General features: G+C 42.3%; 1 protein-coding gene across 4 annotated transcripts in view; it reads left to right on the top strand.

Moving 5' to 3' along the window:
• Positions 1–25,558, top strand: part of POR (cytochrome p450 oxidoreductase) — a 203,311-nt gene that overhangs the window by 122,773 nt on the left and 54,980 nt on the right. Inside the window, exon 1 of one of the 4 annotated variants that reach the window (XM_077482184.1) lies at positions 24,284–24,532. The exons of the other annotated variants lie outside the window; for them this stretch is intronic. Coding sequence (XP_077338310.1) covers positions 24,486–24,532 — 47 coding nt within the window. The 5' untranslated portion in view covers positions 24,284–24,485. Of the gene's footprint in view, positions 1–24,283; positions 24,533–25,558 lie in introns of those variants that run through there. 4 annotated transcript variants of the gene reach the window in all.

Here is a 25,558-nt window from a genome sequence, read left to right on the forward strand (position 1 = left end):
ATCTTTTTATGCATTTGGAAATTCTGTTGGTTTGCCTTTTGTCATTCCTCCCACCCCACCAACCAACCACATTTTTAGTCAATGTACATTGTAAACCTTGCTTCATCATTGCATTCATTTTAGGGCCTGCTTTGGATTTGTATTGATTTGATCAGTTTGAGATGCTTCAGAGACCATTCAGAATCAATTGATACATGCATTTCACCTGCAGTTGTCCACCTTCTGGCCTGCATTTAACCCACTTGGAGTTATGCATTTCCCTAAATTTGTATGGGAATTCAAAACCTGCTTTGATATGAGCAAAAGTCCATTGCCAAGGGCTTTTAAAGTAAACATAGGCAGTCATTCTTTACATTTTAAGAATAACAGAGATTTAGTAGCACTGTCTAACCACTTGAAGACCCAGGCCTATTTGTTGCTTACAAGTTAAAATCAGTATTTTTTGCTTGAAAATTACTTGGAACCCCAAAACCTTTTATTATATAGAAATATAAAATAGTCGGGTATTTTTTTGGAGGGATCTGGGGTCTATAATACCCCAAATCCTTGCTTTGCACTTTAAACTTGAAGCAAAATACAATATGGCAAGAGGAACCCATCATAATGGCCACCACATGTCTAGAGACCAAGGAACTGGAGTGCAAATATCTTGCTAATTAAGGGCTCATTTACACTTGTGGTGATTAAGAAGAATGAAGCAATGCTCATTCATGCTTCTGATTTATGATGTGTTTATGACATGTTTTTGTTGTGTTTTTTGAAGCGTTGAAAACGCTTCAAGAATGCTTGATAAATGCCCATGAAAGTTTTGCCTTTTGAATGGGAAGTGCTTAAAGGAGAGGTGATTTAGAGAAAATGATCTACTTTGATGCATGGTGAGTTTGTAATGTGATAGCAGCAGACATTATTATTATTTTTTTATTCCCTGCAAGATGGATTAGTATACTTTGATCTCTTTCACACTTGGCTTGATCTCTTTGAAACAAAGGCCCTACCACTGGCAATAATGCTCAATGCCTCTGCTCTTACCTGGCACTGTCAATATTGCTGGCTGGCTTATTGAATTTGACCGCACACAGAAGTAAATAGTGTTGCCACACTGCTGCTTTGTACAAACAGGGAGTAGCTGGAGCTGCTCTGTCCTACTGCTCTATTCCCAGTTCATTCTATTACACAGGACTCTCCATTAGGGATGGGCCGAACAAACACCTGTTCGGTTTGCACCAGAACTTTCGAACACCGCAAAAGTTCGGACCTGAATAAAGAACCCCATTAAAGTCAATGGGAAAGCCTAAAATGAAAAAATCTTTCCAATATAGTGACTGGGGGGTCCCCTTAGTCTACCTGTAAAGTGGCAGATCTGTACCATGTCTAGAATCTGCCTGCTGCAGCAATAATTGCATTTATAAAGCAAAACATTTTCCTTGCAAGCTGCCTTTTATTTTGCTCAGCAACAGCTGGGGAACCACTGTGTATGATGAGGCCACAATGTAGTGCACTGGGAACAAGATTAGAAATTTTTTGGATACATTCTGGTGTCGCTTTGACTTTGTATAGCAGTAACGGGTGTGTAAAAATAAAGGTACTCTTGATGAAAGCAAGAATTAGCCTTGCTGTTAAAAATTGCAATGACATGCACCTGTCAAACAGGTGTAGAAAAATGACTCTTTGGGTGTTGGGGGCACCTTTCCACTGTAACCCTATAGAGGTGCTCTTGATGAAGGCAAAAAAATTGCAACGACATGCTTATGGTTGGTGTTTTTGCCACGTTTGATGTGCCTGAGACACATTTTGCAGATAGCAACAGTGCGATCTGCTGCAGATGTGCTGAAAGCCCCAGACAGCTGAGCTTTGGGGAATGGGAAGGGAGACAAAAGCCGCAGAATGTGATGGAATAGGGTGGCTGCTCTCTACTCTTTCTTGATGTCGGCCTCCTTGGGGTTGTGCTGCCTCACCTTCAGTTTCCTCCTCTGCTCTATCTGGCACCCAAGTCGCATCAGTGACATCATCTTCCATCATAATACGCTGTGGCTTGGGGAACATGAATGCCAATTTGTCTACCAGTGTTCCTCCCTCTCTCTAGGCTAATGTTCCTGCCATCCTCAACACCAACATCTGCATCCAGTAATGGCTGGGCATCATCAAGGAGCAAGTGGCTGACGCTATGATCAAATAACTCAGCTGACTCCTCAATGTCTGATGTTGGAGCTATGGCAGGAATAGATGTGGACAAGGAGGCAGGTTTAGCTACTCTGGCAACTGCAGGGGACTGCACACTTGTCTCTGCTTGCGTAACAGAGGATGAGGAAGGTTTAACAAGCCAGCCCACCACCTCCTCTGCATGCTGTGGCTGGATAGCATGGGCAAACTCGCTAAACAGAGGAAATGATGCCTTGTCTGAGGACTGACCACCACGTCCACCTTTGCCTGTGGACTCCTTTGTTGCTGGCCCCCTTACAGTGGCAAGGGAATGTCTGCCTCTCCTTGTTGTCCTCCCAGACATTATTGGGAGGGATGGGGCGGTGCTTTATAAGCAAATGTAAAGAAGATGAAATCTGTACGTAGATGCACTTTAATCAATGTTTTGGTGCGCTTTAATTTGAGTACTCACACTACACAGACAGAAACACTCCAAGGATACACTATAATATACTGCAATATAGAACGCCAAACTTACAGTGACGCAGAGAACTATATGGCGTTAAACTGGCAGTAACGCACACAGAAATAAATGGCGTTAAACTGGCAATAATGTAATCAAATAGACTGTTCAATCGCCACTACACTGACGCTATCTGAACTGTCCCTACTCTAGCTGTACACTAATGTAAAGATTACTGACACGGTCTCATTACACTACACTGAAACTATATGAACTACTCTAGCTGCATACTATACAAAGCTGAATGATGGTCCTCCTCAATACACTCACACTATCCCTAGACTGACATTAAACTAATATTCTACACTGACAATTGAAGCAAAATAGCACAGTATATCACACTAACTAAATAATAGCACTGAACAGAGCCCTATTCTATCTCTCTCCATGCCAATATCACACTGAAAATGGCTGCCATTGAAAGAATACTTTTATACTGTGGGGCGGGAATTGTTGTAGAATCTCATATTAGCCAATGTATTTTCATATTATTCACATTTGATTTCCATATGTTTTTATCGATAATATAATTGTTATTATTATATAGTAGTGGTCTTATCAATACTATTGTTAAATAGCAAAACAATAATTATTTAATAATGTATAAATATAGAGGAGGTTATAAATGCTGAACTTTAGATGACCGCGGGCCATGATTGGATAAAGTCATGATGACAGTGTCCAATCATGACTGACAGTTCTCTGTGCCCTGATTGGCTGAAGCTTTCACTGCTTCAGCCAATCAGGGCTTGCAATGCACTGTTCAGTGCCGCAGTGCATTGTGGTCTGTTCGGGGGGGCGAAAAAATAGTCAACGACCAGTTTGTTCGGCTGTTTGTTGAACGTCCGAACAGCGAAAAATTCAGTCCGAACTTATGCTCAGGCTGAACCGTTCACCCATCACTAGTCTCTACTGCCTATCCCCCAATGCCAAGGTAACACTTTATAAATGCTTTACTAATGCACCATAAATTCTATAGACACTGTTAAGGTGCGGTTGCAGATCATTACTGTTGAAACCATGAAAGCGACATGCTGCTTAATTTTTAACACGACACAATGCAAAACTATGCTACTGCTTCTGTGTGAACCGCACTGTGTGGTGCCCATTGTAGTATGGTAGGTATTGAAGAATGGTATGAGGCTTTAGAAATGCTGCATAAACACAGGATATTGCCGTGTTGAACAAGCTCGACCGAGATAGATTTTGTCAGGTGGTTTAACTCTCAAGTATTTACCAACTGAGATATAACCCCTAATAACGGACTCTTACTGGACGTTCCGGCTGTTCATTTTATTTTATCTACCCTATAGGAATTTTGTTTTCATCATATTTAACTTACATTTGTTATCAAGCATCAGTTCTCCTGTTAAAGTGATAGTAAACACCGCTTGGACACTTGTACCTACAGGAAAGCTTCTAATAAAGCTTACCTGCAGGTACAAAGATCTCCTAAACATGCACCATTTATAAGATATTCACTGTTTCTGCTGCTGGTGACATCACCAGCGGATGCGCTCTAAAGGGGTGGCATGCTGATGCCGTCCCTTTAGAGCTCTATGCTGCGGCCCTGACTCCCACAGACATGTGTGTACGTGATGTCATTTTTACTCGACCATTTAAATGGCCAGAGCCCATAAACCCAAAAGGAAGACTAGGGGAAGCTGGAAGCCCTGTCAGTGGTGACTCAAGGGCTTCATTATAAGGAAATTCTTTAATAAGATGCTAGTATGTGATGCATATTGGCACATTATGGTATAAAACTGCTTTGATTTACTGCTCCTTCGCTATGTAAATCACCTTCCACACATCCACTGATAACACAGCCCTTAAATAGTCATTACCTTTTAGTAAAAATGTGTTTAAGATTAGTAGGTCTTGAGATGTAACTGAAACAATGAAAATCTCACCACTGTGGTGATAACTAAACATATCCTCTAGGTGTCCTCAAAGGTTGAAAAACTCATACATGAAGCTTGATTTTACAAAGTTGCTAAATGTTTAGTAAAACCTCTTCTTTCCTTTTTTTTTTTTTTTTTTTTTTATGGTTTAAAAAAATAAAATAAAAATCAAGTAAATTACAGTATGAATAGAAAATGTTTTTCAGTAATTATACTGCAGCATACAAAATATTAAGACAAGCTTCTGTCAGATCTATTTCCATGAATATGTATACTGTACTATGTTATCAGAGCAGGGGTGGCAAGACTCCTCGGTGACAGTATATAGGAAAGGAGGAGGATTCTGGTAAGTCTCAGAACAATGAAAAGAATGAAGAACAGTGTGCATGTCACCTCCAGGACTTATCTCCATTAATAAAGCCTGGTACACACTATGAGTACACTGTACTAATGATCCGACCTTAGTACAGCAATCTCCCCCCCTGAGCTGTTTTTGTTCTGACAGGGGGGCGACCCCCCCTGCCAGAACACTCCGATCAGCGCTCTGTCAGTGGCTGAGAGTGCCGATTGGGAGCCAGTCGGCCGCTGGTTTTCCAGCATGCTCTTCTGACAGAAGGCTTCTGTCAAACTGGCTGCCATACACACAGACCGAATATTGGCCAGTTTTGAATGTGCCGCTGTCGCCCAGCTTTCGGCCCGTGTGTATGGGGCTTTATACCTGACAGGTTTTATGCACTTCCGAAGGACATACTTCAGCTCTGAGTGGAGAGAAGCACATACAGCAGCTCCACTCTCTGCTGCCCATCCACAGAAGCCTTCGTATTTTGTGAATGAGTTTGCATAATACAAAGGCTTCTGTAAATGGGCAGAAGGAAGGAGGGGAGAAGCGGACGTAGCAGTTTTGCTCTTGAAGGAACTGACAAAAAAATTAAAATAAATAAATACTGTAGCTGCTAACTTTTATTATATGAACAATTACCTGTCCAGGGAGCCTGCGATGTCTGCACCCCAGCCGATTTTCGGATTGGCTGTCGGGTGCTGCCACCACTATTCGATGTAAGGGAAACAGGCAGTGAAGCCTTTCGGCTTCACAGATGGATCCTCACTGCGAATGTGCGAAGTGTGCTGCACTTTCTAACTGGCCCGGCGACAGAGGAACAAGGATGGGGGCCGAACTTCAGAGGGATGGCGCCACGGCACTGTCTGCAGGAAGTGGGGAATGGTACCTGTCAAAAACAGGTACCCATGCCCCCACTAGCACTGGGGGGGAGCAGATAAGCGGAGGTTCCACTTTTAGGTGGAACTCCGTTTTAACTCGTGGTATGCCGGCAGTTTTTACAAAGTAGCTAAATTCCTGGAATTCAGCTTTAAATCGGTCCAAAATTAATAACCCATGATGTCTAACACCACCATTACAGAACATAACCCCTTAGTAAAAAGGGAAATATTAATGTTTTCTTGCCCCCCCCCCCCAAACCTAAATTAACCCCCACACAACCAGCAATGTGCAAGTGCAGGTCCCGCCTTCAGTGGTAAAATACAGTTTCAATTAAAACTCTATGACACATTAGAACTTTGACATGCTTCACTAAAACCAGTTGGGGCTCTTCACATGATTTATATAGGACTGCTTATGTTACTGTTACTGCTTACTATTTAGCATACCTTTTCTGTTGTTTTTATGTTTATAAAGTGGTGTGTTTTTAAAAATCCTCTACAAAATTCTCTACATTCACCCTTGGCACTTGTCTCAACACCCACAATTAAACTGAATTTACATTTTTACACACCACAACAGGCATGCATTTTGCATGGTATGTAATGTTTGCTAATGCAACTTTTTTAAAGGTGATGAAGTTTTTTTTGCCAACTGGAATGCTGCCGTTTTCTTACAAATGCATTGCAGTTCTGAATACAGGCAGATGCTTTGGCTTAAATGATGGCGGTGGTATGGGCTCTACATTAAGACCCACTCCCTGTGCCAGCTAGGTATAGGCTAGCTTGAAGTAACAAGCTGCAAGATAGGTAAGGTATTGTAACCTATCACAATGGGAGTAAAAGACGGGTCATCATGAAACCTGCCTTGTCACCTAGCTGTTAATCAGTAATTTATACAAATCATGGACCAGCTGGTGCTTTCTTTCATCTATAGACTAAATATAAAAGGTGATGATTCTGTTCATCATGCTGACACTACTAGTCCTTGTCACACTGAGATGCATTTTTTTAATGCAAAATGAAAACCTAAAATTGTATTCAAATGTATTGTAAACTATTTCAGATTGTGCCACTGGCCAATAGATACATGTTGCAGAGTGGTGGAAATGTAGTCACATGTGGAAATCTGTATGCAGTTTCTAAATTGCAATCCGATGATGGCAATCTCCAGGTCTAGAGACAGCACTCTGCTTCTGTCCTCATCTACATATGGATAGCTTCCATAGGCAGCTTAAATAAAGGATTGCAAACAAAGTGTTAAAGTGATTCTAAACTTTTATTTTTTTTTAAATAACAAACATGTTATACTTGCCTGCCCTGTGTAATGGTTTTGCACAGAGCAGCCCCAATCCTCCTCTTCTGGAATCCTCCTGCCCCTTCCAAGCTATCCCCCTTTCCCTCAGCAAGCTTGCTTGGGGAAGGGGGGGGGGGTTACTCGTGTGGGCTTGCTGCCTGCATCCATAGACACTGACTGCTGTTTTTTGCCCCACTCCCTTGTCATAAGATTTTATTGACCGCAGTGGGTTTTTTACCTTAGAAAAATAGAAGAGCTGCACCAATAGCAGTAGCTCAGCCACGGCCTTTAGCTTGCAATGATGACCACAGGGGACCAGACCTTTTAACTGGAAGCACACCCTAGGCATCTCACAGGTTTGTTACTGTACTTGAATGATGTACTCAAAGTGTACTCAGAGGAAGGAAAAACAAAGACAGAGCCGGTACACTCAGTCCCTTCTGAAGGGTGGCAGCCATCCTCCTTCTCTGAGCTATGGCTGAGCTGTTCATTACACAGAGGGGGACGGCAGTGTGGAAAATGCCTGTAAAGGTGTTGGCTTGCGGTGCGAATCTAAGGATATGTGGCAGAGATGGTAAGCCAAGGTGAGGAAAGGCAAGGGCTGGACAGACCCCCAATGGTTGCAAGAACTCCCACTAATGGGAGTAACTACTCCACTCAGTATATGGTCGGCCAGCAAAAACAAAGTAGGACTTGTAACTTCCACATCTGAGAGTATGTGTAGGTCAGTGGGTCCCAGCAGCAAGCACCAGCAGTGTCAGGGTTTTTTTACCTTCATGCCAAGAGATGCAGCCAATCGGTACTGATTACTCACTGTCTTCATTCAGAAAAGGAAGGGGTCGGTAAATTACATATTTACCAGCCCCTTCCCCAGCTCTTCATCCTAAAATGATCCCCTGCAGCAACTCTTCACACTAAATATGCACCCGGCCACCTTTATATAAATAAAGCAGCTTGCCAAACATTTAGACCCCATATCATAAGAGGTTTTGGAATGATGGATCCTGTCTGGATGAATGGATGCCTGGCTCAAGCTCTCAGTTGAATGTGCCTTAAACCTGTCAAACTTTAGAATGACATGCCTCACACAACCACTGGATTGCTTTACATAAACTTGCCTCAGCAACATTAACACCAAGTCAGAAATAAGCAAGCAAATCACATAGTGATGTACAGGTAAAACTGATTTATTAATAACAACATTGATGGGTACTCACAAGCAAAGCGATGTCAGAGCATATCGCACAGCCACTGGCTCTCTGGATGGACATGCTGACTGAACTGTGCCTCCTCTGCACCTGCCTTCACAGCAAAGCCACCGCTGGCAGCTCAGCGTAGGACCAGACCAGCTTCAAATAAGCTATGTATACCGATTTCTTCTTTACAGTGCTCGATAGGTTAGTCTTTGATCATGAATGCCTATAGATTTACAGATTTTAGTGTTGGGGTGAACTTCTACTTTAAGGATGTAAGCTACTACAAGTCTATGTATTGAATACTGTTATGGTTATTTAGGAACTTGAAGATAGGGTGGCAGGGGTTTTAAAGCTAACTACACCTTTTTGTAAAAAATAACAAATGCTCATACTGTATATTTGCAGGAAAAAATATGCAGTTATTAATTTTGCAAATGAGCCTGCAAAGCATTACTAACAAGGTTTTTGCTGTGCTGGTGCAATTTCAGGTTTTTACAGCTTCAGTCTAGTGTACACAATCAGAATTATCATCCAAAAAATACAGTTTTCGAAGCGATTTGTGCAATAATTTGATGGTTAGTACACAGCTTTTGTCCGAAACTATCCAAAGGGACAAACGCAAAATGAAGCGTATGATTTTTGGCGTTTTAAAAAAAAAAAAAATTAAAAATACATTATATCACTTCCAAATTGTTGTTCTGTTGTAGAGGAATTTTCACACTTTAGTAACCTATTCGTTTTCGATATGGAGACCAAGCATGCAAAAGAAAACGGACGATCACTCGTCCAATAGTCTTCTCATGTGTACTAGGCCTTACTCCAGCTCCTCATCTGAACCAAAGTTCAGATTTTTCAGTTGGAGAGCTGGAAGAAGTGTCGATTTACTGTGAGTGCTGTGATCACCACACTTGTGTACCATTGAGAACTAGGAGTCTGTCTGTCATGGAGACAGATGGGTAGTTAATTCATTCGGAATCTCTATGAATGAATGACATGACTGTGCAGGCTGGGCATTGCACAGCCATATCAAATTCAAATCTAACAGTCTCTGTGGGAGTGTGTGGCATTTTAGGGCGTTCCCCCTTGGCACTGTGTTGCTTATTGCACCCTAAATATGAGTGTAACATAGTCTTAGTGGTGAAAAGCCATCCCCACCTTTTAACTTTTAGCTACAAGTATCTTTGAGAGTTTTAGTAAAGCTTTGCACATATAATATATAATAGGCATGTCTGCACAGTTTTTAAGAAATGGTTGTTGCATAAGCATAATTGAGATTATTTTTTTTTTTTTTTTATATAACCACCAGCATACTTGTATTACAGAGACACATGTTTGAAGATCTGCTGTTGGCTTTCCAGCTGAGAAAAACTACAGCAATATGTTTGTTTAAGGGATTCCTTCTGGGTAAGGAGGCCCATCAGGGAAGGCTCAGATGTGAACTTTTGAGCAGAATAGAATAACTGTCTAACAAAAGAGAACTCATGTATTTTTTTTTTTTCTTTTATAAGAAACAGGAAAAGGCAGATCCAAAATTTTGCATCTACGTTGTGTAAATGATCACAAAGACTGAAAAGGTACATATGTAAGTCAGTCAAACTGATAGTCAGTCAGTCAGTCAGTCAGTCAGTCAGTCAGTCTTACGAAAATAACACAGCAATGAAACCTTACTAATAACACCACCATATATAATACTCTTATATCGTCACTTGGATATGTATAAAAAGCAGCCCTATGAAATGGGATATAGAACTACCTTTTCTCTATTTTCTGTGCCAAGTGATATTGAGACAGAGTTGAGAAGAATTACAGCAAAGGAGAAGGGGGGTAGGGGGGGGAGGCCAGGAGAGGGATTGGGGAGCTAAAATAATGCTATCGCACCTCCTAAAAGACTGTATGTAGGTGGTAACTTCCTTTGGACCAGTTATGGGCCCACTAGGGCTTTCCCTTTGTCAGATTCTCTGGAATATTTTTCCTGTTTTGTTGTGCCAATATTATCAAATCTTCAATTTTTTTTGTTAGTCTCTCCCACCTTTTGAATCCAACAACCGATAGTAGGAGAATGTGGGTTTTTCCAATTCAAGGGTATACAAGATTTGGCAGCATTTAACAGGTGACGTATTATGGACTTTTTATAGATTTTTTTTTTTTCTGGGATGGACGATACATGCAACAAGAAGAAGGCTGGGTCATCAGGGATTTCAAAGTCCAGGATTTTGTAATTGCTTTAAGTCATCCATTTCCATGAAAACCCAGGAAACCAGAGTTCCACCCAAAAATGGAACGTCTGCTTATTCGGTCCCCCCCCCCCCGGTGTCACATGTTGCACACTTCCAGCAAAAGATGGCTGCAGAATCCGTAGCGATCTACGCCATGTCCAAACCATGTCCAAACCATGTCCCAGAAAACAGCAGGGACCAGTCCAGAATATGCAGCGCGACTCACGCATGAGCAGTAGGAACCAGGCTGTGAAGCCGCAACCGGAGCTGAGTGATGCGTCAGGTGAGGAAATAGCGGGCTCCCTGGACAGGTAAGCGTCCTTATTTTAAAAGTCGGCAGTTGCAGTATTTGTAGCTGCTGACTTTTTTTTTTATTTTATTTTTTCGCCGGAACTCTACTTTAAGAGTTAACCTTTATAATGTTAAGTTTTTGCTTTATTGAAAAAGTGTGCCGTAAATCTGTGCCTCAGACAGGGTAGCTCTGGTTGTTCAATAGGAGAAATCGTTAAGTTGTAGGTTTTGGAGAGGACCCTTGGTAGGGTTCCCCCCTCAGAGCAGTATTCTTCAAAAGTGGTCAACCTGCGACCAAAGTCTCTGGAGTGTGGTAGAGATAGTAGGAAGTGGTGCAACTGCAATGTGGTTCAGAAGGTAAGGCAGAAGGGACCTGTAGCAGTAATTAAGGATACAATGGAAGGCCAACTGCCATCCGACAGAAAGTGAGATGCTTGGTGATGACCGGATTGAAGTAAGTTCCGGAGTTGCCGATCTTGGAAACCTGGCAGAAATTGAGGGTTCCCCAATACTAGGAATAGGGGAGAAACTTGCGTGGATAGAGAAGTTTGTGAGAAAAGTTGTGAGCATGTACATCGGGTGGGTCCTATCAAGGGGTGTAGTTTTAACGCACCTGGCAGTTCCTGGTGGCACCAAGAGGCTTCCCCACAGTGAAAGATCTATTTGTGCTTGCTCGATTTGCATCCAAAGTTTGATTGGCACCGTCCCTATACAAACAATCTACCGAGAAGGGTAGCCTGATAGTATTTCATCACGTCAGGTACAGCACGGCCCCCTAAAGCCCCCCATACACATTATAAGATTTTCTGCAGATTTTTGTCTTCAGATTTACCAAAACCATATAATATGAGGTTAAACCTGAAGAGTTTAAATTTGTATGCAATCAGGCAGTCACTTGTACTACATGGTTTTGGTAAATCTGAAGACAAAAATCTGCAAACAATCTAATAGTGTGTATGGGGTCTAACTGTTTGGGAAGTTATAGTTGGCATCAGAGAATACGAGGACATTTATGTGACCTTATGAACGGGAGAAAAAGGGAGTGGACTCGTTTAAAGAAAAGTGAGGGTATCACAATTGGTAGAGCTTGAGAGAGATATTTTGGTAGATTGCACAAGTTCGACTTCAGGGTCTGGAGAGGGGGCTGGGAGATCTCTACTCCCATGGCTTCTGACTTGCCAAATTGATTTTCAGATTGGAGATTTGGCCTTATATTTTAAATTCATGAAGGAGGTTAGGGAGGGATACCACTGGATTGGTGAGGGAAAAGAGTATATTGTCAACATAAGCCAATATTTTATGTTGTGAGTTCCACACAGTCAATCTCATGATATCTGGGTTTAGATGGATTTTACACCAAAAGGTTCTAGAGAGCGCAAAAAGGAGAGGGGACAGGGGGCACCCCTGCCTGGTCCCTTTAGTGATAGAAAAAGGGTGAGAGAGGACTCCTTTAGCTTTCACCTGAGCCAAAGGGGTAGAATAGATGCTGGCAATCCAGTGAATCATATTGTCGCCTAGGCCAATGTGACGCAGTACTGCAAACATAAAGCGCCAGTTCACATGGTCAAATGGTTTTTTGCCGAATTGGTCTTTAGAAACACACTTTGGGTATGGTTCACTTTAGCTGTGTGTATTACGTTTAATACCTTTTATGGTGTTGTCCTGAACTTCCCTAGTTGCAATGAATTCAGCCGCACCTTGGCATTACTATATTACAAGATACGGTTGACTACCACAGCTTCTTGCAATATACCTTCTTACAACTAAGGTCCTATTTAGGTTCCTTTATTTTTTTATTGTGCCTGGCAGCTGGGTGTTTTTATATGGATTAAATCTCTGACCATTCCAAATTGCTAGCTTTTTGTGAAGAATGCCACTTTCTTTGTGATCCAGGGGAGACGCCTGGTCTTCCAAGTCACTCCCCGTTGGGGTGACTCTGATCTGAGACTGGGGCTCTCTGGTGGTTCCTTCCTTCCTTCCTTCCTTGCTTGCTGGAACATTTTCGATGGTTTATCTCGGGTCTTTCCACTCTTGAGCCATCATTTCCATTTGTTGCATTACCAGCACACAGGATTAACCTTACAAAATCTGGAATCCTATAACCTATTGACCCTGAAGAAGACCTTCATTATGTCTGTTGAAACACATTGGATTTCTTCTGTCCCACATTGGACAGTTGATCTCTAGGTGTTAAATTGGTTCAATTTGATGTTGTTTTATACACCATGTGTATGCTATGTGATCCATCTTTTTACATATATTGTCTGTATATTTTATCAATGAGTTGTGAACTTTTTATACATTTACTGTTTCCGGTCCGTTAAAATAACTTTATTTGAGGACATTTTCTGTTCATTCTATGTACCGAGGATGTGGACTTGAACAGTTTATGCAGTTGACAAAATTCTCTTCAACGTTTGCAGATGATTCGCAAGTTGCGTGGCCAGAATTTTAGTGAAAAGTTTTAAGTTCATATTCAACAGTGAAATGGGTCTGTAGCTGCTGCATGATGTGGGATCTTTTCCTTCCTTAGGGATAATGGAAATGTGAGCTTTTAAGGTGTCCAGAGGGAAGGAGGTGTCTGACCCAAGCGTGTTTAAACAATTTCAATATGTGGGGTCCCAATATTGGGAGGAGCTTGTAATACTGTAGGGTGAAGCCATCCGGGCCTGGAGCTTTTACCCGGTTTGGATTAGCCAATTACTTGTTGAACCTCCTAGGGTTTTGGGGCTCTCTAACTCATCTCTTATGTTGTTGGGGAGTTTGGAGGAGATGATATAATCGGCAAGTTGATCCCCTGAAGGAGATTGATCTAGCAGATTATATGAGGAAGAGTAAAAGTCCCTAAATTCGCCGGAGATTCATTTGTGTAATGTCACTTTTTTACCTAACGGGGATACAAGTTGAAGATTTTGGTCTCCCACTGACTTGGCTAATACTTTTCCACACTTATCTCCCGTTTCAAAACATATCCGGCGGCATATCTGTAATTCTGCCTTGGCTTTATATCACAGCAAGTCTGTTACTTGCCTGCAGAGCACCATGAGATCTCCAGAGTGGGATCCGGGACTCAAGGGTGTGTATTTCAGTTAGAAGGAACTCAAGTTTCTCCGTCCATTGTTTAATACGTGCCCCATGTTTGATGAGCACTCCCCTGATCGCCGCCTTATGTGCTTCCCAAAGAATGCCTGGATCGCAGCCCAGTTGGTCGTTTGGAAGTAATACTGCAATTCCCTGGTCACCTTCTCTAAAATCTCCTCCAGATTCTGGAGAAAACTCATTTAATTCATACTTTGGTGCCTGGAAGAGCGCACTTCTGAAAGCACAGAAGTCAAAACTATAGGGGCATGGTCCGATTCTGTTACCTATAGGTATCTTTTACACTGTGTAGTTGACAATGGGGTATCAGAAAAAAATCTATATGGGTATATACTCCTGCCCCCCCCCCCCTCCCTCTCCATAAAGTATAATCTCTTTCCCCTGAATGCTGCAAACGCCACACATCTAAAAGTTGCGCCTTGTGCTACTCGGTGTTGGGAACCGAGAGAGAGGGAAAAAAAAAACGGGGGTGTGGGAAAAGAAAGAAGGCTTAGTTCAAGGAATAGTGCAGAAGGAAAATATATGAGGGTAGTGAGGAGAGAAGAGTCCACAAAGTAGACAAAGAAAAGTAAACTCGTTTTATGTGATGTGGCAAACCCAAGATCTATGGTTAAGAATCCAGGTGCAATTTGCAGTTTTGTTCACGGTTTCCCTATCTTCTCTCCTTTAAATCAAGCCTTTTGGTTTTGGGTGTTTGGAAGGGGGGTGTTCCCCCAGTTTTTTTTTAAATGGCAATGCATTGGAAAACCGTTTTTGCACTGGAAGATTTAAAGATAAATCTCCTTTTTTGAAAGTCATAGTTGCATACGCTCTCTTGCTTATAAGAAATAGGTTTTTGCAGTGACAAACTGGGACTACAGTGCTTACCAAGCTTTATAAGCACATCTTATATTCCTGTGCTTTGTGGCCAAATGTTGGAGGAACAGTAGGATAGATCTGTCAAATCACTTGCCAAAAGAAATGGTCCAAATCATATGCAGAACTTTCTACACATTGACTGCTTGAAGCTTACCTTGTGAACTGTGCAACTGTGGCTTATTTTATATTCCGTCTTATATGATCTATAAATTGCATAAAATAGGCATGATTCTGAGAGATTTTCAGTAAAACTAACACCACTATATGAATTGGTTCAGGACATATTGTTCTTTGGTTTGCAAGAACATGCTGTGGTTTAGTGCTATGATCTAATTTGTTTGCAGGTATATGTCAAAACACCTTTTGTGACCCAAAATACATTGATCAGTTGCATAGGCCCATTTTAGCTCTGTAATCATCATTAAAATTTATCTCATATGAGTTAGAAAAAAAAATGCTGACAAGACAAATTTTTACTGAGTAGAAATGCACAGATTTATTGCCATTAATAACCAAAAAAGTTTGGATTTACCTCATCTCAGACCAATGACTAAGTGGTTGAGAGTATTTTTATACCCCATTACTAATATTGTCATTATTACTTTATGCTGCAGGACAGTTTGTAGCATTAAGGAAATGTTTATGACTTTGGGGCAGTTTCTATTTTCTAAAGAGCGTACATCAAATGCTGTTTGCCTTCATTTCTCCCTTTCTCACTCTCTCCCTCCCTCTCTCCTTGGAAAGCAACAATTATTTGCTAAATCTTTTATGTTGGCTTTATCTAAAATGTATACACATTAATCATATCAAATCTGAGTTTTCATTCCTGAGTTCACCTACAATTGGGCGAATGGACACTGGTAGACCAAAGGTCTACAGACAGGAAGTGATCCCCTATATAACCCCTCCAATACAGGAAGTACTCAAAAAGGAGGGGAGGAATCTTTGTTTCCCATGATGTACTTAAAATGATTTTACAGGTGAGTATGACATAAAAATCCTATTTTTCTTTTTCATACTTAATGGGACATAGTCAGGCTAATATTCATTACCTGCTGGGACGTCCCAGAGCAATAGCCTTGAGGGGAGGGAGACACCGTGCCAAACAATAGCCATTAGAACTTGTATGGCAGCCCGCAGTACACTGCGGCCGAATCCTCTGCTGCTCAAACATCCAGTTGATAAAATTTTGTGAACGTGTACACTGAAGACCAGGTAACAGCCTTACAAATCTGAGCCACAGATACCTGATGGCGAAAAGCCCAGGAGGTTCCTACACCCCTGGTAGAATGAGCTCTCACCCTAAAGATAGGAGCTTTAGGTTTCAGACCGTAGGCCTAAATGACCAATTGGCAATGGAAGCTTTGGAAGCTGCCTGCCCCTTCTTGGGTCCTTTCGGTAAAACAAAAAACGTCTGATCCTCGGATCTCCGCAGATCTAGACAGATAAAACTTGACTGCCTGGACAACATTCAAAGAATGCAGTCATCTCTCTTCCGCTGAACGAGGCTGAGAGAAAAAAGAAGGCAAAATGTCCTGATTTAAATGAAAGGCAGACACCACCTTTGGCAAAAAAGGATGGAACAGGTCGTAACATGACTGTCATGGTGAAGGATCAAGTACGGTTCCCTGCATGAAAGGGCCGCCAACTCCGAAACCCTTCTAGCCAAAGTGATAGCCATAAGGAAGGCTAGCTTGCGTGACTGGAGGGTTGTCTGATGCCCCTTATCTGATGCACCTAATCCTTCAGGGCACAGATCCTTACAGGTGGCAAGAATACTCTTGCTTGGACTGTGTTTAGAATCAGACCTAAATATTTTAGACTTTGAGCTGGTCTCAAGGCTGACTTTTCAGTATTTATGATCCAGCCTAAGCTTTTCAAATACCTCACTGTGTATAGTCTGCTCTGTTCTAGAGCCTGTACTGAGTGATCTCTGAGCAGGAGGTTGTCCAGATACCCAAGCACCAGGATCCCTTGGGCCCTTAAAAGACCCAATACTGGTTCTGGGACCTTTGTGAACACCCGGGGAGCTGTAGCAAGTCCGAAGGGTAGAGCCACAAACTGAAAATTACATTCCAAAAGGATTGTATCAATAGATCTTTGTTCAGGGACCTTAGGTCCAAAATATTCCTGGTGTCCCTGTTTTTTGGTTTCTGAACCGTAAACCGGTTTTAATAAAACCCTGTGCCCCTTTCAGATACCGGATGCACCATATGTAGTGCCTGAAGCAATACGTTTCTTTTTGGAGGATCTGAGGGAATGTTGAATCTTAGAAACCTCTGAGAGGGCACACCCTGTAACTCCAGCTTGTAACCACGATATATAATTGAGGTGACCCACTCGTCCTGAATTGTTTTTCAAATGTCTGCAAAGTGCAGCAGCCTCCCCCCCCACCCGATGGAGTGGGAGTGTCCTCTCAAAAGGGGCTTGGTGCTGGGTTTAGAAGCATTTTGGACCCATGGCCTTTTCTGACCCTGGCCTTGCGGCTTGCCCCTGGCCCTAGCACCCTGTTGGCGGTGGAACTGTCCTGACGATGAGACATTTGAGGAAGCAGTCCTTGGGTTTTTACATGAGGGACTTTTGGTGCTTTTCTTCACAGGAAGTAGAGATATCTTCCCTCTGGAAATCTTTTGGATATATTTGTCCAAGTGATCACCAAATAAACATTCCCCATGAAACATGCCAAAAACTTTTTACAAGGAAGCTTGGCTTACCAGTTCTTAAGCCATAAAAGTCTGTGGTTATGTACAGACAAGTGAGCTAGACGAGAAATCTGCTGTATTGAATCTATGAAAGCATAAACAGCAAAACGCAGCGTTCGCGGAATATCCGTCTTGCTTTCAGGCAGATCTGGTTCGGCCTATCCAGCCATTTGACTTGATCCTTTACAGACTGGCAAATACAAATTGCTGCAGCAGTTGGCTGAATAGCTGAACTGGCCAAAGAAAAGGAAGCCTTTAATAATGACTCCAATTTATTGTCAACAGGGTCTTTCAAGCCCTGTACATTATCTACTGGACAAGCTGTGTTCTTGTGTTCTTGTTTAAGGAAGAGACTGCTACATCTACAGCTGGCATGCTCCATTTTTTTTTAACAAACTTTTCATCCATGGGATATAAAAGGGAAAACCTTTTTAGGAGGCAAAAAAGTCCTGTCAGGATGTTCCCAATCGGCATACAACCTTTGTCCAACAGGGTGTGTAGCGGTAAAGTCTGTGCGGCCTGAAAAGGTCTCAGATCCCAAAAAGGACCAGGGGGGCTCAGTCACCTTTTGCAAGAGGCAACTTAAAGGCAGAACGAACCATTTTGACCAGTCAGGATCAAAAACCTCTGCGACTGAGAGGCAGACATCGAGTGGATATCTTCTTGTCCAGATTGCTCGGAAGCAGACTGATCTGCTGGGCACTCCACCGAATCCTGAGCTTTAAGCCCCCCCCCATCCTCAACCCATTCCTGCTCCAGATCAGGAGACTCCGGGGAGGGGGGATCTGTCATGCTTCCTGCTACCCATACCAGATAGGCGCAGCAGCTCCGATAGACCAGAGGCTCCCGGGCATTCAGGGGATACAACACCAGGGATGCAACTAGGTTCATCGGAAACTACTGATGACATAGGTGTGCCCTTCCCTGTGGTGTTGGTCCCACTCCTTTTTTGGAAGACATTCAATGCCGCAAACAAAGAGTACTTGGGTGTAGTTAAAATGCCTCAAAAGGGAGACCCTATCATAAGGCACACCAAGCCCCTATGCAACAATCCTGCTAAGCACCTTTAGCCCGGCAAGCAACACCTGTTAACTCGCGTGACCCAAGTAAGTAGAACTGCCTTCTGGAAGCACCACATGCTTGGCATACACAGCTTAAATACGCTGGGTGTGTGCCGGAGCGTTCTATGCGTGCATGTGCGGTCCCGGTGAGTGGGCGTGACTGTATTCATGTACAGCGCAATTCTTCGTGTGCCCAGATAAAGGCTGCGGCGAATCCACGTGTGCCATGGTCACTAAACTACTGAGCCCAGCGCCGCACTTGCGAAAGCACGTGCTCCATGGCGAACCAAGGCAAAATGACGCACAGTAGTTGCGCCATTGTAAAGGTAAACAGCCAGACGCAAGCATAAAAGGACACTTTGCAAACTCCCGCAGCTAGCCCAGAACTCCCGTGTATGGTCATAGGTGTCCAGCCTTTAGCTAGCTTGACTGGTTGTTACAATCACTGGGACACCCCACAATAATAAAATAAAGGGGTTTCACTTACCTGTTCAGGCGCAGGGCCACTTAAAAGCCAAGGGCCCAATCTTCAGCCTTCACGGGGGGTTCCTGTGACTTGGACCTTCAAGGACTGGGTATTTTTTCATGTTTAGGGTCCACTCCCTTGGACCTGTACAGCACCCTGCAGGAAATGCCTTAGTGCTGTAGTGCCCAGGATTTCCACTCTGCAGGGACCAGCGCCCAGAGGCTATGTTATAGGCAAAACCTTGCAGGATCTTGAGTCTTCTTTGGGAGGCTCGGGTACCATTTTATCTAAACAAAAAAGCCTGTGTCAAATGGATCCGATCGATCAATCCCTCAATTCATTTGTGAAACCGTTTGTGGGACTAGAAACCTGGAGTTCAGAGAGCTCAAACAAACTGTGCCATCCACCTTGCAGACACTGGTAAAAAACGAAAGTACTTCCTGTATGGGAGGAGTTGTATAGGGGATCACTTCCTGTCTGAAGACCTTTGGTCTACCAGTGTCCATTCACCTAATGATGGAGTACAACCCAGCAGGTAATGAATATTAGCCTGACTCTGTGTCCCATGATGTATGAAAAAGAAATGGCAGCTAGATGATTTCCTATACATGGTGACGTATTGACCAGTTATTATTATTATTATTTATTTATTTTATTTTTTAACTGATTGGGTCTCAAGGCCTGAAATGAGGAAGCTTTTCCCAATAAAGGAAAATGATCAATCACCATTGTCTGTGGTACCTCTGCTGTCTCTGCAGTTTGATTCACAGATTGGATGAATCGGAAGCAGGAAGCTTCCTTGTACTGCCATGTTTTCAGGCACCGCTTTATTTTTGACAATGAAAACCATGAGCAGCACAATAGTGACATCACAAAATGTAACTTAAAATTCCATGAAACTAGTAGTCACAGACACTTTGTTTTGGGATCCACACTGCAGATATACTGCTGTGATGTTTTAGTCACAATTGTGCTTTAAGCGCATGCCGACCAGCCGCCACAGTTGCTGGCCTGGCTGCGTGAATCGCCGTTGTGCTATGTCGCTAGCATAAACGGCTACTGGGTGGGTGGGGGGGCACACGGAAAACCGGGAGCGCTGTGTGTAAACAAGTTTCCAGTTCTCTGAGCAGTGAACTGACAGATCGTCTGTTCATACAGAGTATGAACAGTGATCTGTTGGTTTGCCTGCACAGTCCCCTCCCCCCTTCAGTTATAACACTCCCTAGGATACATATTAACCCCTTCACTGCCCCCTAGTGTTATCCCCTTCACTGCCAGTGACATTTTTACAGTAATCAATGCAATTTTAATTGCACTGATCGCTGTATTAATACCAATGGCCCCAAAAATGGGTTAAAATTGTCTGTGTCCGCCATAATGTCGCAGTCACAATAAAAATCGCTGATCGCCGCCATTAATAGTAAAAAAAATAAAAATTTATAAAAAATGCCATAAAACTATCCCCTATTTTGTAGACGCTATAAGTTTTGGGCAAACCAATCAATATACGCTTATTGCGATTTTTTTTTTTTTTTTTTTTTTTTTTTTTAACCAAAAATATGTAGAAGAATATGTAAACATATGAGGGGGAAACATTTTTTTTTATATATATTTGTTTGGGATATTTATTATAGCAAAAAGTTAAAAATAATGCTTTTTTTTTTCAAAATTGTCGCTCCTTTTTTTTTGTTTATAGCGCAAAAAATAAAAACCGCAGAGGTGATCAAATACCATCAAAATAAAGCTCTATTTGTGGGGAAAAAAGGACATCAATTTTGTTTGGGAGCCACATCGCACGACCTCGCAATTGTCAGTGAAAACATTTCAGTGCCGAATTGCAAAAAGTGGTCTGGTCTTTGGCTAGCCAAATGGTTTGGGGCTTAAGTGGTTAAAGACAAAAGGTAAATTTACCTTTTGCCTTTAAAGCAGGGTAACAGCAGTGGTTGGCAACCTGTCGACCATGGGCAGGTGACCGGTAGATTACATCCTTTCCTACCCGACTCCCGCAAACCTGGACAGGAGCAGGGCCATCATTTACTGAACTGATCCATTGTATTTTTCTCCTGTGGCTGCTTCTTCTCCTCTCCCTCCTGCCAACATTCAGCTGCTGCAGGAGGAAAATACAGGAGATCGGTTACGGTAAATGCCACCCCTCATGTCAGGGTTCCCCTTCCTTTTGCTGCTCGGATCCCCCTGTGTGCTCCCCTTGTTCCCCCGGCTTCCCATCCTATCCCATCGGCTGCTGCAGGGGATTTTTTTTCAGGATGGAGAGCCAGGGAAGGGGATGGTAAAAATTGAAATTTACTGGCCCCTTCCTTTTCTGAATGAGCAGTACCAACAATCATAACTAAAGCATAGTAAACATTGTTTACTATGCTTCGGTCTGTGAATGAACAGGAAGCTCTTTAGAGAGCCACTCCCGTTCATTCATTTTGTATACCAGAGGCTGCAGAGCTAGAGATTAAGGAACATTTCCTTAATCTCCTTTCTCTGTCCTAAAAGTGAGACCTCAGCAAAGCCCCCCCCCCCCCCCAACAGGGCTGGTAAAAAAAAAAAAATCTGACAGCATTCACTGCCCTACGATTAAAGTGGAGGTCTACCCAAAAACACGGGAAGGAGGAGACATGGCAATACGGGAAGGGGGAGGGAGGGAGCCCTGCGATGAGGTCCTGGGCTGTGGCGCAGACTCCCAAATGTGGCACTGGAGGGGGAGAAGAGACAAATGGGCGGAAGTTCCACTTTTGGTTGGAACTCCGCTTTAGGGTAGGCTAAGTTTTTTTTTTTTTTTTTTTTTTTTTTTTTTTTTTATAGTGACATTTGTTTTATTAGATTTTATAATTTCACCTCACTATTTAATTAGGCCTTGCTTGCTATTTTCTTAAAAAACAAAACATCTTAGATCTCACAAGTTTAAGTATATCTCTACCTCTCTTGCCTACCCCTGCCCAACAGCATATCACTTTTTTACATTAATGGAACTCTGTCAAGAATCAAACACCTGTATGAGTTTTACTGCCAGAAGTTCATTGAGAAAATGTATTATCCTAGAAAAGTAAAGGCCAAATTGTAGCTTTATAGTGATCTTAATTTTATTTAAAACAAGAATTTGGAGGAGCACCTTTTACAGAAAACACTTTGTTGGCCTTGGCAGGGAATTTTTTACATACCAGTATATATGTTCATTTAGGAGATGTTACATTTTTGGCACTAGAAATCTTCAATGGGCTCACTTGAATACTACAGACCTTTTTGATTTGCAATATACCCAAGACCTTCAGATGGTTCCTGATGCTCTTGGCTCCTTCCCAGGTATGTGTATGGAAAAGATCAAATTTTACATCCTGATCTTCTATGTATATAAGGAAGCAGGTTGGTCAATTTCCATGAATCTGCTGCAGCCCTGTACTATGCACTAATAATTTTTAAGATGGGGTATTTAAGCCAAAAGAGGGCCTCACCCTATGCACCATATTAAGCTGCGGTTACAATGTTTGTGGTTAAGCATTGTAACATGCATCATTTGGCAAGGTGCATTGGGGAGCCATTTGGAATGAATGATGTCACTTAGCACTAGTGCATATAATTGGCACATACCCTCCTGCTAAGGCCAGATGGATTCCAGGAAGCAAAAGCAACATGGATCTGCCCTACTCAAGTAGGCCATGGGCAGAAATGCTGGGGGGGGTTAAAGTGAGTTCTCAGCAATATAAAGCATGGAGACATGGATGAATGGGGAAGTTGGTTTTGAGTTTGGAAAAATGAATTAACCACTTAAAGCAGTTGTATACCGACACAATATTTTCTTTTTCAAAACTGTAAGGCAAAAGGAATAATGAGCTAGTATGCACCACATACTGGCTCATTATGAAATGCTTACCTTAGAACGAGGCGTCGGCAGCTGATCCCAGTCACTGACGAGGGAGCTGACATTTCCCCTATGCATGTCTTCCGGGTTCGTGGCTCCGGCGCTGTGAGTGGCCGGTGCTGCGATGCCATCACTTTCGCACATGCGCGCAGGAAACTTTTTTTCTGGCCAGGTGCGGCAGCATCTGCTGGCCCTTCACAGTGCATGCGCCGCTGATGTCAGCGGCTGCATGCAGAGTGATTATCTCCTAAATGGTACAGGTTTAGGAGATATTTTACCTACAGGTAAGCCTTATTATAGGCTTGTCTGTAGGAAAAAATACAAAAAAGGGTATACAACCACTTTAAGGAACGCTCACAATTTACTGTGGATAGGTGGCCTGTACTGGTACATGCTGCCTGTTTCTGATTTTGTACCTTATTGGCCTCAACACCAATACTGTAGCTGCTGACCTTTTTAATATAAGGACACTTACCTGTTCAGGGATACCATGATGTTGTCCCCCTGAAGCCGATTCGTCCATCCGCCTGGGTGTAGGCACTGGAATTGCAAGTAAGGGAAACCCAAAGTAAGGGAAATTGCCCGAAATGATTAAGACCTAGTTTCAATTTAGCCTGGAACTCCACTTTAACTGTAGCGGAAAATTCTGTTCCTCATCCACATGGTGTAGTTAAGAATGTGAATCCTTTATTGATTCGTTGTCTAGTTAGCAGGCTTGTGACAGTGTGCTGAAAGAGGAAACAATAAATGGTATCAGCATGGCTGTATTGTGTGACTAAGGTATGTGACTCCCAAGACATTACTTATCATTCAGTAGATATAATGGGACACCTACTGTATATGTATGTAGCAGTTTGTCTGGAGTTCTGCTTTAACTGTAAGCAGTTCCATTTGTAATAGGCAGCTGCTGCTAAAAGAGGATTCCCTACAACCAAAATGACTTGCTAAGCTGAGCAGCTAAGAAACCTCTAGTAGAGAAATATGTAAACATTTGGAACGGATGCAATGTTTTTGCATTCCTAGTAAGTAACCTTTTTAGAACATGTCTTTTTAGTGCAATTGTAATAATTCTAGGCCAGATGTGTCATCTAGTGAGATGACGTTTAAGGGTAAAAACTAGTAAATGAGTATATGAGTGGGAGGCTAGAAGGGGATCCCGTCTGTGATGCACAGTTTCCTGGGAAACCTGATGGTGGCGGAAGGAAGGGGAGTGTGGGCTTACTTATTCTACACAGATAAAGAGCAAGAAGAGGAAGAAAGGAGGAGGGGAGGAGAGGGAGCTAAGAAGCAGTGGATCTTGGGATCTTTCATTCTCCCTTCCCATTATTTTTTCATTCTTGCCAGATGTGAAGGATTCTTTTGTGTTTTTTTTTTTTCTTTACTTTTTTCCCTTGTGCTGCTTAAGCGGCTTCTAAAGTCTCTTTCCAGAGGGATGCTTTGTTAAAAAAAAAAAAAAAAGCTTTAAGAATTGGTTACCTAAATGACTGCAGCAGTGTTAACTGTTTGTAGCAGTCTGATCATCATCAACACTGCATATGTGACTATGGCTGGAGAATGAAAAGACATTTGGACCTTCACTGGGAATTTGTCTGTGGGGTATTCATAAACCCAGTGCTGTCTAAACTCAGAGGACTCATAAAGTAGCACTGTGAGAAGATGGGATGCTTCAGCTCAGTTCCGCAAGAGAATGTCAAAGCAGTTGGGTGAGTTTGGCGATATGACCTGTCTGTTAGTGCAATTTGTTGTGGTCGGGGCCCATGGGTCTCTGTAGAGTGATTTGTGCAGATTGATGTAGCTGAGAAAGTTGGACGGAGCCAGACTTTCCTGGTTTTGTTTCCAGTCCTGTTTGAACTTTCTGCTCGTGAGAACACAAGTTTCATGTTTCCTCTCTCTCTAGGGGAGTGCAGAACAGACATGCTCAGTCTATTAGTGCCGTGTCCAAGCTGAATTAAATGCAGTCTTTTCTTGGGCTACTGTAAATGTATACCTTTTTGTAATTCAGTAAAGTGGACATTGTGTGTGTGTGTGTGTGTGTGTGTGTGTGTATTCGCAGTCCGCAGTCGGTCTTGAATTGTTTCTTTAAATATGTTTTATTAGAAATTGGGAGCAGAAATGCCACAATAGTCGCAGTACCTATCCTTATGTTATAGTAGCAATATGATAAACAAGAGGTTGTGACGTGCATCGGGCTCCTTCTCTACATGCTCTCCGCAACTCTCTGCAGATCTACTTAAAGATGCTATGAGGAATATACAAACATTTGCTGTGTTGTGTGTTTGCTTTTTTTTGTTTTGTTTTTTTGTTTTTTTTGTTTTTGTGTTTCTTTAACATAAAATACACGTGGGTTTCTATCCAATTCTCTGTTGACAACTTTTGCCAAATGTTTTTGCCCTAAGCATTACCTTCTTTTTATAAAAAATCAAGAGGTGGTGTTGTGCGCTTGTTTTTTGTTTTTTTATTAATTTTTTTTTATACCAAAATAATACCTTACCTTTGGCTAGTTTCAAGCCTATGTATTTTATCAGTGCGTTTGCAGAAATGCACTACAGTCCATTTAACATTAGTTCCTATGGTTCACGTTCATATCTATGCAGTTTCCACCATTTTTTTTTTTTTTTTGGAGTGCAGGGAATTTTTTTAACACACAGCATGGTGTGTTTTTGGCTCCATAGATTTCAATGGAATTATACATGCGTGCTTTTGGTGTGTTTCCTGCATAACAACAGACA

The sequence above is a fragment of the Lithobates pipiens genome, unplaced genomic scaffold (genome assembly GCF_037356315.1).
Source record: "Lithobates pipiens isolate NorthernLeopardFrog02 unplaced genomic scaffold, aLitPip1_a1.2 Scaffold_16, whole genome shotgun sequence".
NCBI classification, from domain to species: domain Eukaryota; kingdom Metazoa; phylum Chordata; class Amphibia; order Anura; family Ranidae; genus Lithobates; species Lithobates pipiens.